This window comes from Cnephaeus nilssonii (assembly GCF_951640355.1).
Source record: "Cnephaeus nilssonii genome assembly, chromosome: 6".
Classification (NCBI taxonomy): Eukaryota; Metazoa; Chordata; class Mammalia; order Chiroptera; family Vespertilionidae; genus Cnephaeus; species Cnephaeus nilssonii.
Genome location: NC_137077.1, coordinates 66,325,469 through 66,339,038, shown reverse-complemented (window position 1 = coordinate 66,339,038; position 13,570 = coordinate 66,325,469). Strand labels below are relative to the sequence as shown.

At 39.0% G+C, this 13,570-nt stretch overlaps 1 protein-coding gene across 1 annotated transcript in view; it reads right to left on the bottom strand.

The window, feature by feature from the left end:
- LGR5 (leucine rich repeat containing G protein-coupled receptor 5) overlaps positions 1-13,570 on the bottom strand; it is a 151,249-nt gene that overhangs the window by 16,844 nt on the left and 120,835 nt on the right. Inside the window, exons 9-13 of the mRNA XM_079775192.1 lie at positions 12,637-12,708; positions 12,169-12,237; positions 11,955-12,026; positions 8,144-8,209; positions 7,136-7,207 (exon numbers count right to left, since the gene is read on the bottom strand). Coding sequence (XP_079631318.1) covers positions 7,136-7,207; positions 8,144-8,209; positions 11,955-12,026; positions 12,169-12,237; positions 12,637-12,708 — 351 coding nt within the window. The remainder of the gene's footprint in view (positions 1-7,135; positions 7,208-8,143; positions 8,210-11,954; positions 12,027-12,168; positions 12,238-12,636; positions 12,709-13,570) is intronic.

Sequence of the window (13,570 nt, the reverse complement as noted above, 5' to 3'; positions counted from 1 at the left end):
CTAGGGAAGTGACATTCCTATTGATTACTCGTCCAATGTTTGCACCTACAGAAAACGGACACACTGAAAATGCATAATGGCAGGTTGAAATATTAGTAGATTTCCTGAAAAAGCAGAAAAGAAAAAAAAATTCCAAAATGAACTCTGATTTGCCTTTTGATAGCCCTCTTTTTCCTGCTATTTAGTAGACAGAATTTATGCAGCTTTTGCCCACCCAAATTAATGAGCAGTTGGATATGACGATAAATGGGGTGGTGGTCTCTTTTACATTTAAGAAAATGACAGCATTTCTCTGAAGAAACACTTTTCTTTTTTGCTTAAAACACTCAATTTATATGAACGAATGTAAAGTCAATCTTTCAGGAACAGATTTACTACATACACTATACTGCAGTGGTTCTCAACCTTCCTAATGCCGCGACCCTTTAATACAGTTCCTCATGTTGTGGTGACCCCCAACCATAAAATTATTTTCGTTGCTACTTCATAACTGTAATTTTGCTACTGTTAATGAACCGGGATGTAAATATCTGTGTTTTCCGATGGTCTTAGGTTCTACAGCAGCAGTTCTCAACCTGTGGGTCGCGACAGGTTGAGAACCGCTAGCAGGGTCGTCTAAGACCATCGGAAAACACAGATATTTACATTACGATTCATAACAGTAGCAAAATTACAGTTATGAAGTAGCAACAAAAATAATTTTGTGGTTGGGGGTCACCACAACATGAGGAACTGTATTAAAGGGTTGCAGCATTAGGAAGGTTGAGAACCGCTGGCCTAAAGTGTGCCAGACACTGTATTAAATGCTGAGAATACAGTGGCAAACTAGTCAGATAAGATACCTTGTTGGGGAGGGAGCAGGGAGACAATAAGTGAATGTGTAAATAAATGAATGAATGATTTCAGATGATGCAAGGACTATGAAGATAATGATAACAATTACAAAAGAACTTTCTTTTTTTTAAAGTATATATTTTATTGATTTCAGAGAGGAAGGGAGTGAGAGAGAGAGATAGAAACATCAATGATGAGAGAATCATTGATTGGCTGCCTCCTGCATGCCCCCTACTGGGGACCAAACCTGCAACCCAGACATGTGCCCTTGACTGGAATTGAACCTGAGACCCTTTAGTCCATAGGCTGACTCTCTATTCCTTGAGCCAAACAGGCTAGGGCACAAAAGAACTTTCTGAGGGGATAAATCCCGGCTGCAATCTGAATGATCACACCCAGTCTCTGGTACAGAAGAAAAAAAGTGGGAAGAGTACTCCAGAAAGAGGCAACAGCAAACAGCAAGTATCTAAGGCCAAAATGATCTTGGCATGTTCAAGACACAGAAATAAGGCCCCTATCTATATACACTGAGTGGCCAGATTATTATCATCTCTGAACGCATAATAATCTAGCCACACAGTATATATACTAGAATATATATATATATATATATATATATATATATATATATATATACTAGAATATATATATATATATATATATATATATATATATATATATATATATATATATACTAGAGGCCTGGTGCATGAATTCGTGCATGGGTGGGGTCTGGCCAGCCTGGCCAGAGGGAGGGAACATGGGCGGTTGGCCGGCCTGCCTGCTGGTCAAACTCCTGCTTGAGGGGACAATTTGCATATTAGCCTTTTATTATATAGGATATACACTGAGTGGCCAGATTATTATGTGTTTGGAGATCATAATAATCTGGCCACTCAGTGTATATAAAGAGGTAATATGCAAATTAGTCTGGGACGCCATAATGGGTCATGACCGTACAGGAGAGGTTGCGCATGCAGGTGAGGCCTGGAGAGGAGATGGAGACAGAGACAGGGGGGCCTGCCCAAGCTGGCGCAGGGCTCCGGTGGCCAGGAGCAGACACAGGCAGGGAGCCCGGGGGGGGGGGCGGGGGGGGCTGGGGCAGAAGTCAGGCGTGGGTCCTGGCTTCCCGCAGCACTGGTCCGACCTGACTCCCAAGGTGTGCCTCCTCGCACGGTGGGAGGCGTGGTGCCTCCTCGCACGATTTCAATTGTGTGCTGGGCTTCTAGTAGTAGTAAAATGAACGAAGAGGAGGGTGTTACCAGGTAAGTTGCGCAGGTAGGACGCATGGAAGGGTCTTGGAGATTGTGGCAAGGAATTTAGATTTATTCTAAATTCAGTGGAAAGCCATCGGATAGTTTTAAGTAGGAAGATGACTTAATCTGACTGCATGGTCAGAATCTTTGCTAAGACCAAGGAAAGAAGCAGAGTCTTTGTTAACAGTATAGCAATCAGTTGTTTTTTGTTAAGAGAGACAGGCAATATTTAGTTTAAAAAAAGTTTTCCACAGTGGAGACTGGCAGACATTTCAAACTCAACATGTTCAAAATTGAGATTTCTCTCCAACAGTCTTCCCTCTTTCAGAAATACTCATTATATGCTTCTAGTTTTCAGAACAAAAACCATGAAGGCATCCTTGATTCATTCAATTCGTCAGCAAAGCCTGAGGCCATTTCTCACCTTCTTCACTGCTTCTACCATGGCCCAAGTCCTGCTCATTCCCTGCCCAGACTATTGCAATGGCCTCCTAACTATCTCCCTGCTTTTAGCCTTGTCTCTCTTCAGTCTATTTTCAACACAGCTGTCAGAGGGAGCCTATTAAAATAAAAGTCAGATGATATTATTTCTCCGTCCAAAACCCTCTGTTGTTCTCTTATCTCAGAGTCAATGTCAAATTCCTCACCATATCCTAGGAGGCTTGATAACATCTTCCCCACTTATCTTTCTTCCTACATTTCCTGCCAGTTTTCTGCTCCCTTACTCTGCTCCGGCCACACTGGCCTTTTTGCTGCTCCTTGAACACTTGTGCCTACTCCCACCTCAGGCCTTTGCTTTTCCTGGCCCTACTGCACAAAATATATTCTCTAGATACCTATAAGGCTTTCTCTTTTGTTCTTTTAGGGTTTTACTGAAATTTATCTTCTCAATTGAGGTAGGAATTTCATTGTTTGGATAAACCAATACTTTTTTAAAATGAATATTTAGTGGGTGTAACTCAAAGCCAAACTTGGCTCATTTTTATCCTAGTGACTTCTGCAAAATAGCCACCATTGTTCACTGAGTAAACAGACACAGTCTGATGGTTTTAAAAAATGCTACCTGGAATGACATACAGTGCCATTTTGATAATGCACTTCTAGGCATAAACTTACAAATTCTTCTTTGTATTGAAAAGTTTACATTAAGTTAGTCTTTTCTGTAAACATAATGATAGAAAATAGAGGATTCAACTTGCTGATCTGAAGCACGATGAAGGCCAACTCTGTCCAAATAGTACCTGATCGCTGGGATATAGTATCCTCATTATTATATCATTGCCTTTCAATGGCTTCCCCACTGTCCTTGGGATGAAGGCCAGAATTTTTACCATGGCCACATTGTTGGGACCCTACATGTCTCTCAACCCCATCTGATGTCCCACTTTCTCTTTGCGCCCTGACTTCCAGATATTCTTCCTCTGCCTTAGGACTTTTGCAGATGGTCATCCTTGGGCCTGAAATACTCTTACTTCCTCTTCTATGTATCTTGCTAACTCCTATACTTCAAGTCCAAAAGCAACCACCACTTCCTTGACCCTGACCTTGCTCAACAGGTCAAACACTCCAATCCCTTCTTATGTACTCTTATAATAACATAGTCCTTTCCTTCAAAGTGTCTATCATAGTTATGAATTTACATTTATTAGTTTGATTCTTTTATTATTTTTTTATCTCACTCACTAAACTGTACAAGGACAAAGATTGTGTGCATATTTGCTCTCTAATCCCCAGCATCCAGCAGAGCTCCATGCCCATTTAAGATATTCGGTAATTATTTGTTAAATAAGTAAATAGATGAATAAATATCAAACTAACTAACTAAATCACAGTTTAGGTTTTTAGGGTCTCAATCAGCTTTTAATAGAATATCATCATTACCTTTCCATATCCGGAGCTTTCTGATCTTATCATTATTTCCATGGCTTCCAATCTGATGACATCCCCCCAAATACTAATAATGCATAGTTCACATGTGATTTTCAGCTTTCACTAAGCTTTCACATTCATTTCTACATTCCACTCAAGTTACCGATAAAGACTCTGGAGCTCAAAATGTCACATAGTTAACAAGACACAAGTCAAGGCTAGAATTCTAACCATGCCAAGGCTCCTGGAAAACCTAAGAGGGAAGATAAGAAACTGAAAATTGGGCCCACTTCTGAAGGTCCCTGGGGAAAGATATATTAAAATAGAGGTATTTCTCCAACCCCCAACAAAAGCCGATTTAATTTATTAAAGGGTTTATTTTATTAAAGTTGAGTTAGACTGGGTCACATAATTATCTGACCAGAGAGTATATGAAAGTGTAAAAATTGGGAAAAAGTTAATCATTCCAATTTTATGGCTTAGACAATAACCCTCACCAATTTCTCCTTTATATATCTGTTTTGAGATTTTTCTTTATACTATATAAGCACCAACTTAATATACTCTCCTCTATTTGTATACAATGCGGCTTAGCACTCCACTACCCAAATGCCTCCAAAGATGCCAATAGAATGTGACACATACTCTGAAGGCTGCATGTCTGAGTCCCCTGAATTCCTCCTGCCTCTTAGACCTCCAGTCACTCACCAAACTCTGCCAGTTCCATTTCATCTACTCTTCTACCACAGGCCCATGGAATCATTCACCTGGATTATCATATCATCTTCCTAAACAGTCTTTCTACCGTCAGTCTCTACCCATTCATCTCATTCTCCAAAGAGATTCTTTCTTGAATAGAAATGGAATCATGTTACTTTTCTGCTTCTATCCTGCTCTGTAGGGTAGACTCCTGTATAGCAGCTTATCCACTGTAGTCACTGCTGATCCTTGAAGTTGATCAGCCTGGGTTCAATCCCTCCCAGTGACTCCAACAGCAATCAAGGCTCAACTACAACAGATCAATACACACAGCCTACACAGGTTTGCACCTCGAGTGGCCAGCCCAGGTGATGGGGGAGGCTGTGCCACTGGGCGCTATAGGACACCTACTACACAAAGCCATTCTACCAATTCCAGGAGATGTATCAGCTCTACATAATGAACAGAAACAGACACAGGAAAGCAGACAAAATGTGGAGACAAAGAAACAGGTCCCAAATGAAAGAGCAATCTCAAAAAAGAAAAGAACTAAATGAGATGGAGACAAGCAAACTACCACATACAGAGTTCAAAACAACGGTTATAAGGATGCTCAAGAAACTTAGTGAGAACGTCAAGGAATTTAGTGAGAATTCAACAGCATGAAAAAGACATAGAAACTATAAAAAAGAACCAGTGAGAAATGAAGGATATACTAACTAAAATGAAAAATAACTCACAGGCAATCAACAGTAGTGTAGATGAAACTGAATCAAATCAGTGATTTGAAATACAAAGTAGCAAAAAATACCCAATCAGAACAGTAAAAAGAAAAAAGAATAAAAAAAAGTGAAGATAGTATAGGAACCTCTGGGACAACTTCAAGCAAAACAACATTTGTATCATGAGGGTGCTGGAAGGAGAATAGAGAGAGAATGAACTTGAATACCTATTTGAAAAAATGATGGCAGAAAACTTCCCCAACTTGGTGAATGAAATAGACATACAAGTCCAGGAAGTGTAGAGTCCCAAATAAAATGAACCCAAAGAGACCCACACCGGAATATAATGAACAACATAAACTGATGAACATAAATAGATCCAGAGACAGAGAAGCATCAAACAGACCGTCAAACTTCAGAGGGAAGGCAGGGGCGGGAGGTGGGTAAGAGAGCAACCAAAGGACTTGTATGCATGCATATAAGCATAACCAATGGACACAGACACTAGGGGGGTGAGGGCATGTGCTGGGGGTTGGGGTGGTTGGGGAGAGCTCAATGGGGGAAAAAGAAGACATATGTAAATACTATATGTAATACTTTAAACAATAAAGAATTTTAAAAAAAAGAAAGAGAAGAATTTATTTAGATAAAAAAAAGAGGCTCACACCAAGACACATCATAATTCAAATGCCAAAGGTTAAAAACAAAGAGAATCTTAAAAGCAGCAAGAGAAAAACAGTTACCTACAAGGGAGCACCCATATGACTGTCAGCTGGTTTCTCAACAGAAACTTTGTAGGCCAGAAGTGAGTGCCAAGAAATATTCAATGTGATGAAAAAAGCAAGGACCTACAACCAAGATTACTCTACCTAGTAAAGCTATCATTTAGAATTGAAGGACAGATAAAGAGCTTCCCAGACAGGAAAAAGCTAAAGGAGTTAATTACCACCAAACCAGTATTACATGAAATGTTAAAGGGTCTTTTTTAAGAAGAAGAAAAAAACAATAAAGAATATGAACAATAAAATGGCAATAAATACATATCTATTAACAATTGAATCTAAAAAACAAAAGAAATGAACAAACAGAACAGAAAAAGACTCATAGATACAAGAACATTTTGGCAGTTGAGATAGTGGTTGAAAAAGGTGAAGGAATTAAGTACAAATTGGTTGTTACAGAATAGTCATGGGAGTAAAGTACAGCACAGGGAATATAGTCAATAATATTGTAATAACTATGTATGGTGTCAGATGGGTATGACATTTATCAGGATAATCACTTAGTAAGTTGTATAATGTCTAATCACTGGGGTGTACACTTGAAACTAATATAATAATGTATATCAACTGTAATTGAAAAATAAAAATATAATTAAAAAAAAAAAGAAAGGAAAACTGTTTAACCACCAAAGAAAAAATGGGCAGGAAGAATTGTGTGGTCATTTCATCTTTGTATACAAAACAATCCCTGACAAGTCCAGGCCATAAGCAGAAACACATTTTGTCAGTTATTCACAGAGTGGCCTCCTTCCTCTTTACCAAAGTTTCAGATCTGCTGACTGGCAGAGAGCATATTGCAAATTTATAACTTTTGAATTTATTTCTGGAAATGATCACTAGCAAAATATTTGCCTTTTCATAGCAAATATATGCCCACAATATGCATATACAGGGAAAATACATTATTAAAGCAAGACCCAAGAAAGAAAAAAAGTGCTCTATGATGGGGAAGGTGCTGGGAGGCAATACTCACAGAGATCGGAGGCTAAGCAACTGCTGGAAAGTGTCAACCTTAATTTCATAGATTTCGTTATGTCGCAGGTCTCTGAAATGACAGAGGTCCAAAGATTGATTTCAAAGTCACTGGTTTCAAAGCCTAGTCTTCTGAGAACTTTTACAGGGGGAATACCTGCCCTCAATCAAAGAAAGACATGAAATTGACTATCAAGTGACCTTAAATTTTGTTGTTGTTGTTGTTTAAAAAAGAACATTGTAATTTATACACTTAAACAAGTATTGTTTGTCTCTCTTTCAAAGCAGCTAGTTCTTTTGGGTGAACATAAAACTATATCCCAAATGCCATCTTCATTTAAATACTTTGAAAATGCCTCTCCTGGCTCTGCCTTCTGAGACTTTCTTGTATTTTAGGGTCTTCAGGAGTTTCAAAACTGCCTTTCAAAGATAGATTATTTCTTTCTCCCTTAATTTTCCAAAGGCGTTCAGAGAAAAATTAAGATGGTTAATATTATTTTGATCAAAACCAAAGTATGAGTATAAAGCAATAGGCTGATGTTTTATGGAGGTAGCAATTTTAAGAAAGGACTTCTAAAATATTTCATGTGTAGTAGCACCAATGGCACTTCAAATATGACAAATATGGCACCTCCCCTAAAGATGACTATTGTGAAACAATCATACCAACAAACTCAAGTCCCCCATATTAAAAAAACACACATCACTTATTGGATATGTAAGTTTAGCAAAATGCCAAAGCTCAAACAAACTGTCTTTATTGTTATACCAAGTTCAGGGGGGCGGGGAAAGAAAATAATAAATGGTTTGCTTATCATACAATGCATGGTAAAATAGTATTATTTGTATTTTCCAACTTTATAGCTATCCCATACAGTCATGTTGTATGTGTAAGACGGGAACACACATGAAATGTCTCCCCAGTGAACCAAGCAAATCAATGACTCCTGGATACGTGAGTTTGGGTTCTTATTTTTGGCTAGGTGACTTAGAGACTTTATAGACATACATTTTCTGAAGCTTTTGGCAGACTGAAAAACTGGGTAAATCCTCCAACAGGTTGTAAGATAGATCTCTGAAAAACAGAAGGTACAAAAGGGAAAGAAGTCTGTTACATATTAATCGTAAGGAAACATGCTCCCTTTCCCCTTTGAGATGATATATCTCCTAAAGGCCGACACTGAACATTTCTCCAGCCTGACATGGAGCAGGTAGTCACCGTTATTGGATTAAGCAGAAGATTCAAATGTTTACTAAAATGTAACTGTTATACTTCTTTAATTGATTTAAATAATTTACTTAATGAATATATTTATATTTTGTTAGTGATGATCTACAATGTTCTAGCTATTATCTTACTGAAATGAGTACAAATCAAATTAAATAATTGTGCCTCTGTTTCTAAGAGCTGCTATCTACAGCTAAAAGAATCACTGTTGGTTCTTTTCTAATTAACTAAAATAAAACCCCAACAACAATTCAAAACATAGCATTAACTTGGAAATCAATCACTACGAGAAAGCGAGGGGTGGAAATCTAAGAAAGTCTTCAGCCAAAACTCAACAAATTACAGAATAACAAAACCATCTGGATATATTTAGAGTAAAATATAACTAATCTAAAACAAGCCACGGTAATTTGCAGAAAGCTTAGAAAAAGAAATCTGGTAGATAAAGTAACATAGATATATATGTAAAAAATTTTGTCTCATATTTTAGAAGTTATCAGCTAATCAGCTAACACGTTTTTATGCCTGATTTTAATTCTTAAAACTAGATCCCCACTATGCAACTAAAACAATCAATACTAAGAGGCTCTTAAGTTATTTTATTCTTTAATTGATCACTTTATTCTACATTTATTGGATAAATGTAATTTACATAGAAATACAATTCATTTCCTACACATAAATAGTTCAGATAGAGCTGTTTGCAAACACAAATTTGTAGTTTATAGTAGAGGTTTCAAAGATCAAACCGAATCAAAAACAAAATAGCAAAACCATACCTCCCACCTATACACAAGTATATGGTATGTAATTTTGAAAAGTGAGTGAAATAAAATGGACACACATGTTATCAAAGCTGATAGTAATTTGGTTCACTGATCTTCACAGACTTCAAGGGGACACATCCTTCCTGTATACCTCTTAGTAGAGGGTGCATAAAATCCTCTTCTACATAAAAGACACAGTATCACCTCCTACCTAACTTTTACCTAATGATTTTCATGGTTAACATTGACCAAGCACTTCTTACATGTAGATACCATGTTTACAGCTCTACCTGAACTATTTCATTGAATGCTTGTGGTCACTCTATGAGGGAGACACTGTGATGATCCCCATACAACGTGAAATGACTTGCCTAAGATCACCAGCTTCTAAGTAGGGAAAGCCACACACAACCAAGTAACTCCCTTGGAGGTGAAGCAAGTTGGGGGCAAAACCACTCAAGTGCAGTTAAATTTCCTCATGTAACAAGGACCCACGGATGATTCAGCCTAAGAGCGTTGCTCTCAGACCTCTGCTTCTAGAACCTAAAGTAGACTGTAGTAGAGGTCAGGACTCTGAATTCTGTTCTCAACTTCAACTCAGTCTACTTGGTTGATACACTGGCCAGAGCATTGATATCTTTCTCAGTTCTCTCCTTAAATGAGAAGATGCCTGCTTTGCTGATATTGCAGAGTTGTTGGGAAGAACAAATCAATATTGTAGGTTGAAGTGCTTTGAAAATGGCAAGATCCTGCTATTAATGTATTTGTGTATTTTCAGGCCTTTCTAGTTTCAACTTGAGGAAAGAATAATGGAAGTGAGAAACAAGTTGATGAGTTAACACTGCCTGAGAGTTTGCAATATTCCCGGGGCTGGTATTTAATCCTCATGATGATCCTCTGAGGGAAGTAATTACACCTCTACTTTATAGATTAGGAAACAGAACCGAGAAGGAATAAACAACTTGTTCAAGATACTGTGCTGGTATAGAGAGAGACTGGACTTGAACCAGAAAAACAGACCCCAGAGTCTTTATGCATAACCAATTTGTCAGTCAGCCTCCATTAATGCAGTTCTAGACCTGGGTGGTTTAATATTTACTGTGTGACATAGTGAAGACAGATGCAATTTATTATTATTATTTTTATTATTGTTAATATTTAAAAATATATTTTTATTGATTTCAGAGAGGAAAGGAGAGAGAGAAATAGAAACATCAACAATGAGAGAGACTCATTGATCTAGTGCCTCCTGCATGCCCCTACTGTGGATCGAGCCTGCAACCCGGGCATGTGACCTGGCCAGGAATGGAACTGTGACCTCCTGATTCACAGGTCAACGCTCAACCACTGAGCAACACCAGCCAGGCAACAGATGCAATTTAAATACCGGCACCCAACTTATTAATTATAGGATGTGAAATTCTAGTCATGGTATTGATCCAGTTTCCTTAAGAAATGAGGATAATTATACCTATTCTGTGTGTGGTAGGGAGAATTCTAAGATGGCGCCATGATTTCCACCACCTGCTGTACATACACTTTTGCCTAGTTATTCAATGAAAGTGCTTGTGTTTAAAATTTGGACTCTGCTACTTTCTTGCCCTTAAGTTTCCCAATTCTCAGTTTTCTCATCTGCATCTCTACCTCCTAGGGCAATGTGGGGTGAATAAGCGGAGACCAGCTCTGTCCCTTTCCCTTCCCTTCAAACATAAATGCCCGACTCCAAGGCTATCACATGGTGTCATTGCAACTCCACACATTGAGCAACTCTGGCCTGGAGTGACGTGCAGGCTGGGAATGGGGGAAGGCAGAATCACCACGGCAGACTTTCCCATTCTTCCACCTAACATCTGTAGTGCTGCTTGTAGCGCTGCTACTAGGTAAAGCCTACGGTGGAACTGCAGGCATTCAATGGCCGCAGATGTCTACTGCGTGAGAACAGAACCATGGCAAACGATGAAGGGCCCTTTCACTAAGTCCCAACAATGCTTGAGAGGACGATAATAGGGCTGAGTGGGATTTGAGGGAGAGGGCTGAGAGTGGAAGGTCAAAACAAAGCTCTTCAAGTTCCTATAAACGACTTTTCATAAAATAAGAAAGGCAGAGAAAAAAAAGCTCCAAGCCAACAGAAATAACATATGCAAACAGTTTAACCATTAGATGAAACATTAGAACATGGCACCCACAACTACACCGGAAGAATGTTTAGTTGCCTTTATCAAGGTCTGTGTGCATCCGATAGCTTAATTTTTTATTTTGGCATCCATAGTGGGTTTTTAATCTATTTTTTTCTGCTCTGAAAAGCCTTTAGATGGGGAAAGGAAGTTATTTGGGCTTGTTCATATCCATTTTCTTAAAGGAAATGTGTGCCAGTTGGACTCTAGTGGGAGACGGTTTGGGGTTTGGAAACATGGTGTGCTGCCATCATTACCAGGGTCCCGTCAGAGAGCCGCTTCCCTGGCCCACAGCGGGCAAAGGAGGCCTGACCTCCTGGAGAAGAGCAAGGAAAGAACTTTCTCCCCTCTTAAAGGACTTTTTTCAAAATATATTTTATTGATTTTCTACAGAGAGGAAGGGAGAGGGATAGAGAGTTAGAAAACATCGATCAGCTGCCTCCTGCACACAACCCACTGGGGATGTGTCCGCAACCAAGGTACATGCCCTTGACTGGAATCGAACCTGGGACCCTTCAGTCCGCAGGCCGACGCTCTATCCACTGAGCCAAACCGGTTAGGGCTTAAAGGATTTTTGAAATAACGTCTGCCACTTCACCCCTAGATGGCAGCTGCCTGTTCACAAAGCGTTATTGCCTTACTGATACGCACAGCATTTGGAGATTAGGTAACTGATCACACACGGTTTGAGGAAGAGATGAGATCTGTGCTCCAGTTAAAGTCCTGTTGAAACACAAAACCAGACATAGCTTTTTTTTATTCTGGCATCACACGGACATATTTTGATTCACTGACATTCAGACTGGTTGGGCTTTAAAAGCAGTGCCTGTTCTGGTCAAAGTCAAGAGCCTTCTCAAGTACTCACAGGCTCTCCAGGCTCGCGGTTCCACTCAAATCAGGAAACTCAGTGATTTGTGAGGCACCATTCAACGTCCTAGAAGGAGGGATACATGAGAATTATTGGGAGGAGATAAAAAATGGATAATTTAAAAAAATTTAAAAATATATTTTAAGAAATATATTTTTATTGATTTCAAAGAGGAAGGGAGAGGGAGAGAGAGACAGAAACATCAATGATGAGAGAAATCGTTGATCAGCTGCCTCCTGCACGCCCCACCTTGGGGACTGAGCCCGCAACTCGGGCATGTGCCCTGACTGTGAATTGAACTGTGATCTCCTGGCTTATAGGTCAACGGTCAACCACTGAGCCATGCTGTCCAGGCAAAAATGGGTAATTTTTATTCCTATTTCCAAAGCACTTCAACTTATAATATTCATTTGGTTTTTACAGCAACGCTACAAGGGGAAAGTGATATGTCAGAGAAAAACTTACAGTGTTCTTAGTTCAGGTAAATGCTGAAAAGCAGATCTCCCAACAAGCTGGATTGGGTTATCATAGAAATGTCTGAAAAAAAAAAAATCCAAACACCAATGTCTTAATAAAAAACTTGAATGGCAAATTTCAACAAGTACATTCAATATTTTTATGTAATTTCGATTATACTATTTCTCTATATAAAAGCCTAAATGACCGAATGACTGAATGACTGAATGACAGTTTGCCCAGTCACTATGATGGGCACTGACCACCAGGGGGAAGATGCTCAATGCAGACATCCCCCTAGGGATCCCAGATTGCGAGAGGGCGCCGGCCAGGCTGAGGGACCCCACCAGTGCACGAATCCATGCACTGGACCTCCAGTATTATATAACATTCCTGATTACTTGGTTTCAAGCAACCTCAAAAGTGTTTTAACTTATATTATGAGACTTTTGGTAAGAAATCCATACTATTTAAGATCGAAAATTTCTGACAGCAGATATGAATGATAGCTACTAAGGAGAAAAGCAAGTGAACTGACTGTCATTATTACTTAAAAATCTCCCTGTGCCTCCAACATCTGTGGACTCTAGTGAGTGGCAGAAAGGTAATTCAGGGTGCTGGCAAGCATATCATTAATTAAAGAAAGGTGAAGTTTTATATGTTATATGAAGAGTCTATCCTCTGGTCAAATCTTATCATAACGTTAACACAAGGGACTAAAAAATGGAATTTGCCTCATAATATTATATTATCCTTTATTTGCACTATGCACTTATATATTCATATATATTCATGTGTACCCTGGGCAGATATGATACACACGCTTGTATACATAGGCAGAGTCATCACAGATACAAATAAGGAGCTATAGGAACTCTCAAGAGTTCCCTCATGAGATTAGGAAAAATTTCATGAAAATTTCATTTGAAATGGACCCTGGAAA